The sequence below is a fragment of the Topomyia yanbarensis genome, chromosome 2 (assembly GCF_030247195.1).
Source record: "Topomyia yanbarensis strain Yona2022 chromosome 2, ASM3024719v1, whole genome shotgun sequence".
Classification (NCBI taxonomy): domain Eukaryota; kingdom Metazoa; phylum Arthropoda; class Insecta; order Diptera; family Culicidae; genus Topomyia; species Topomyia yanbarensis.
This window is the reverse complement of record NC_080671.1, coordinates 136,878,015-136,884,014: the sequence shown is the minus strand read 5'-3', so window position 1 is coordinate 136,884,014 and position 6,000 is coordinate 136,878,015. Positions and strand designations below refer to the sequence as shown.

General features: G+C 37.1%; 1 protein-coding gene across 1 annotated transcript; it reads right to left on the bottom strand.

Annotated features, from left to right (window-relative positions):
* Positions 1–1,772: 1,772 nt before the first annotated feature.
* LOC131681476 (dnaJ homolog shv-like) lies at positions 1,773–3,795 on the bottom strand. Its single transcript, XM_058962288.1, has 4 exons — positions 3,437–3,795; positions 2,498–3,152; positions 2,230–2,440; positions 1,773–2,169 (listed from the first exon to the last, which is right to left on the bottom strand). Exons 1-4 carry the CDS (start codon positions 3,580–3,582, stop codon positions 2,105–2,107), a joined length of 1,077 nt encoding a protein of 358 aa, XP_058818271.1. The 5' UTR covers positions 3,583–3,795; the 3' UTR covers positions 1,773–2,104.
* Positions 3,796–6,000: the final 2,205 nt, after the last annotated feature.

Below are 6,000 nucleotides of genomic sequence, written 5' to 3'. Positions count from 1 at the left end.
AACGAATTTGATTCGTTAGTTGGACCGACTGACAGATGTCAAAAACCCTCCAAAGGAAACGTTAGTAGTGTATTTGCATCTATTCACATCTCTAATAATTGTCAGATTGATTGTCAAAGTAAATTTGACATAAGATTTTAACATTCAGACGCTTTTTAGTTGGACAATTGTCCAACTAGCGGAGGTCCAACTGAAAAGCGGTCCAGTTAAAGTGTCTAACCAGCGAATCACGACTGTAGATGTTATGACTAGGAAAGACTGAGGAGATTTGATCCCCGTAGCGTAGTTGGCAATCGATTTATCAACTACGCTACGCCCACCCCCTCAGAGGATCTACATTTGAATAGATCGTTAAACCTGTTCTCTGTGATACATCCCAGTCAAACTGATCGTAGATATAACCCTAAGGGCCGATTTCTTCACCCTCGCTTAACTTTTAAACCAGGTTCACCGTTTAAACCTGGCTTAAGCGTTAAGCGAGGGTGAAGAAATCGGACCTAAGACGTTAATTCAATACTTTTAGACATAGCCTACACAATCGAGGGACTATATGATCCGACTACTTTTTGACATGCAAATTAGAGATGGTCGAAGAAATAAATAATTCCCGGCTACACAAAAGAAGGGAGAGTTCATGGATCATGGAAAAGTGTCTTGATATTGTCTTGGAAATTCCCAATTAAATGGCTATTGAAGGTAGTATTGGTGTTTTAATGAAGTGAAACTAAGGGGTTTGGATATAGTAAAAAGACTTCAGTTGTGAGCTAATTTGATCCAATCCAGTCAGCTTCTCATTAATCGTTTTGTTAATCGCGAGCGTTCGTGAAATTTGTGAAACAACACACGCGAACACAAAATATCAATGCTGCTTTGTAATTTGTATGAATATCACTTGGCTGCGCTCACACACACGCACTAAACAGGAAAGTCATTGAAATCCTGTTTTTATGGAAGCGTTTTTGTGGGATATTTTTTTTTGTTCTCGGGGCTGTTTGAGGGTTTTTTTTCGTTTTTATGTTTATTAATAATCAACCGATTTCGCCAATTTTCTCTATCATTATTCCAGAGAGCGAGTAAAGGCGCTATAACCTTGGCTCTATAGTTAGGCAGGTTTAATAACCTCTTCCCCATCCCAGGGCCTTAGGACCAAAGGACTGACATTAACCCTCATAGCCAAGTCACTCCCAACGATTTATCAAACCCCCATTATATTGAAACGATCGGTACGGTTGTCCACGTTTCTTCCTTGTTCAAGATTCAAAACAATTCGTTTATTAAATCATTCATTAAATAAATCATTTGATTGCCGTATAATTTTGAATTATCTTCATTTGGTACGCTGCACGGTTGGCCTGGCCGCTTTAATGATTGTTTCACATACCATATGTACCACAAACATTAATAGTGACAAGAAAAATTGAAGGCGAATGTCTGCAATTTTCATGTATTGGCTGTGTATGTGTAGACTAGACGTTTAGCTATTTTTTTTTAAATCACCCTAATTAGAATGTCACATATCAATGAGAATCCTTTTTTACTTACCTGGGCAGTTTGGATTTTGTATTGGGCATTCAACTAATAAAACTTGTTAGAGGAACTAACACGATAAATGCAAATGTCTGGGGCTATTCCGCTGGAGTTGCTCTTCATTAAAAAAGCGACGGTGTTTGGCACAAAGGATTAATCGCCAAAATGTAAAATGTGTAATGTAAACTAAAAGATATAGGTATGTATATCAAATACAAAATTAAAAACACAAAAAATGAGCACGATTTTAATTCATTATTGATGTATTTTCAATCCAATTGGTTTAATCTATAGCACATATTTACATTCAACCCATACAACACAAATACACGTTCACTATCGGAATTCATTCAAAACCTAAATGCTTGCACGAATAAGTTAAGCTGAACGTTGCTATTTTTTAGCTAGATTATTCTCTGAGGCAGAAGCCTCAATCTGTAATTGTTGCTCGTGTTTCCGCAAGCGTCAAACTATAGTAGCGAACAAGTTTTGCTAACCATCATCTCGTCGAATTATTCTACATTACGAAAATGTGTTCCTAAAGTCTTGTGGATTGCAAACGGTCCAGACCGCGCAGTTAAGAGAATCGAAGTCCGTTGTATACTCGATTCACGGATGGCTGATTTAGCAGTTTTTTGATGTCTGGAAAGCGAAAATTATTAACCATTGACAAATTAAGCTTTATAATTATATGAACTCTACCTTCTTTTTCAGCATCACTCAGCTGGGTTTTAGGGAACTCCACATCGAACGTTATGTACAAAGTTCCCCGGAGGTTGTTATTTTCGTAATTTGGCATTCCTTCACCATTTTTTCGGATTCTTGCTCCAGGCCACGTGATCTTTTCACGAGTGATAGTCACTTTATGACCATCCAAATGATCTATATCTAGAGTAAACCCGACCAGAGCATCCTAGAAATGAACATATTTCTATACACCACTTGCTTAGTAGATGCAGTAGATACAAACCTGCAAACTAATTGTTACATTAGTGTATAGGTCATCTCCTCGTCGCTCAAACCTCTGATGTGGGACTGTTCGAATCTTCAAAATTAAATCACCCGGTTCGCCGTCAATGTGTGGCTCTCCCTCACCAGAGAATCTAGTCTCCTGACCATCCTCCATTCCTTCTTCAATTTCGATCTCGATCGTCCGTTCCTCGTTCACCAATTTTACATTGGGACACTCATCACAAACAGTTTGCTGCATCATTTGAAAACGTCCGGGGCCTAGATTACGCGTTACCATCTCTTGTCGACAGTTACATTTTCGCGTTCCATGTGCCGGTTTCATCACGGGCTTATTTCGTGTAATTTCAACAAAGTTTCCATTGAACAGTTCCTCCAGCGTTACGAACAGATCCATAACTATGTTAGCTCCCCTTGGAGTTTCTCGCTGTTCCTGAGCACCAAAACCGAATCCAAAATCACCGAAGAAATGTGCAAATGGATCGCTATTATCCATCATACCTTCCTTCTTGACACATTCTTCACCACATCGATCGTACAATTTGCGTTTTTCTTCGTCGGCAAGCACTTCGTACGCCGCACCCAAATCTTGGAATTTTTGCGATGCATCTGGATCATCTTGATTCTTGTCCGGGTGAAGCTCTTTGGCAAGTTTTCTTCAGAAAGAAAAAAATGTCAATATTTTACCTATATACTTCGTCAAATATGAATTCTGAGGAAAAGTTTCATTAGGTTGTAATATTCTCAGTTTTTGAAAATAAAATTCACACCGTTATAATTAATAAAGGCATTAAATTTATATAGAGTGAAATATTTGAACCAATCCCAATGATTCGAATACGAAAAATTGTACGATTAGCACTTTTATACTCTGATACAGCCGATTTGCATCAATAAACCCTATATGTACATATTAAAAATATCAAACACTCCAGCTCACCTGTATGCTTTCTTGATTTCGTTTTTGTTGGCCGATTTTCGCAGACCTAAAATTTTGTAGAAATCTCTGCCAGCAGAAACTTCATGTACCAAGAAAACTAATGCGACCTGAAGCAGTACCGTGCTCCACACTGCAAAAGACCTCATAGTTGTGCGTTATTCCAAGTTACTATTCGATACCCGTCTAATTACACCAAACCCTCAATACAACCGTTCAACTGCTAGAATTTTATCACAAGATTCATTTAATTTTAACGAATATCACGAATGTTTCACAAATTAAACGCCCTTTGAAGACTATGCTTCGTGTACCGTAATCACATTCGTCGGTCTTCAAGTGTCAGAGCAATCGGCGTTTGTTGGTGCACTGTGATTGGTGGAGACCTGACATAACAAAAACTGACAAATGGCCGTGACGGTGCTATCGGGCCCTCGAGGTAGCACCGGTGCTACCCAGTTGCTACCAACGTAAACCACTGAAAGTTTTTTGAATGATACGTTAAGCTTACGGAAGTCGCGCTAGTGCACTGAGGGCACGCTGCTCTGAAAATCCGAATAGAAATGCACAACATTTTTACAGCATTTTTTATTGTTACATTAAAACGAAAAACAATGTTATTTTGGAATATTTACAATGGAAATATAATAACATTTGTTGTTTCAAGATCCAATTTCATTGTAAACCTGATTTTTACTATGAAAAAGGGGGGTCGTTAAGGAATGTAACAATGAAAAAACTGATCTTTTCCCATACATTCTGAAATCAAAAACATCAATTTACATTGTTTTTCCGTTGTAGATTTTGGAGGCATGAAGGACTGCATCATAAGTACATTGATGTTACAAGAAAAGTTGTTGTTAACAAATAAAACTGTTAAAAATTCAACGTTTCTACCATCAATTTCGATATTACTTTCTGTTCGGGAAGATAGCAAAATCGTTTTAGAGCACCAGCGGCTGCTCGTTCTTTGAGCCATATGCGCGACTACCGGAGGGTTAAGCATTATTTAGAGCATATGTTCAGCAGTGTTTTATTGTATATAGGAGTTTCAACAGAACTGGAACTGAAACAATCACATCCCTAGCAGACCGTTTTGTTTTATAATTTCGAACAGTCTTGTTTTAAAATTAAAAACTGTTATACGACGCCCTTCTATTTGTTGCTCCTTTTAAAACACGATTAGGGCATATTCAGGAGTGTTTCAGTTCTAGATTGATAATTTGGACAGTTCTATAATATAAAACTGAAAATTTTGAAACTAGAACATGCCTTCTCCCCAGCAACAGTTTTTGCGGGTGTTCTAGTTAGTTTAAAATTCATGTCTCTCCATAGCTTCAGCTTTATTATTCTCCAGTATATCGGGTTTAAGTGTCCGTGGTAAATACTCTCTAACAGTTTTAATCTTTAAAACAAAAATGTTCGAAATAACAAAACAAAGTGCTCTGCTGGGTTTGTTATTGTTTCAGTTCCAGTTCTAGTTTGACACTCCTTTATAAAATAGGTTTGCAGCAAGCAAGTTTCTCGCATCTCGCATTCTAATGTTAATCCCAGCCCCAGCTCAGCTTCTCGCCGCTACTCTGTAAGCACCCTTAGACTGGGGAAAAATAAATTTGAATCCAGTAACGCAGAAGACATGGCAAGACATGAATTTTAAACTAACTAGAATACCCGCTAAAACTGCTACTGGGGGTAGGCAAGTTCTAGTTTTAAAATTTTCAGTTTTATTTTATGGAACTGTCAAAATTATGAATCTAGAACTGAAACACTCCGCTGCATATGTAGTGGTAATATGCATCAAAATAGTAATATTTCAAAGGTTTTTTTTATTTCGATTATAGAGGTTTCAAGCCTCTTCGGGTTAGAAAAATCTCTTATAAAAAATTTCTAACCCTATGTGCGGGGTCGGGACCCGAACCCAGGCGCACTGCGTACAAGACAATCGATTTACCAACTACGCTACGCCCACCTCTATTTCAAAGGTTTTCTTCCATTTAATTCCACTATGTTTCATATTAAACATAGTGGAATTGAATGGAAGAAAACCTTTGAAATATTACATACATTCCACTAAGACCTCCGTTCGCGTATATATTATCAAAATAGTATTCAGAATTCATTAAAAATGCATATATTCTGTTACTTTTTGTTCTTTCAGCGGAATTTTGTGAAATAGTGCATACGAAACGAAATAAAAAGCTGGAAAAACGATCTTTAACATGCATAAAAGACAGGCCCGTAGCCAGGATTTTGTTTCGGGAGGGGCTTAAAAATTATTGCATAAATGTATTAATTCTGATGAGTTGAGATAGTCAAGGGAAACTGAACGTAATTGTAAAAAGTTCTTAGTGAAAACAATTCCGAAACTAAGACAATAGACACTACAAAACCCTAAAAATATGTTTTCTGTTACAAGAATGGCTATAGTCCATCGACGAATTAAATTTGATTATTATTAATTTACAAATTAGAAATTTCTCTAGTTACAAAAATGAATATTCAAGAGTTCAAAGTATTTGAAAATGCTATGCATTCTAGACTACACCTTTACAAGGTGTAGAAGACTC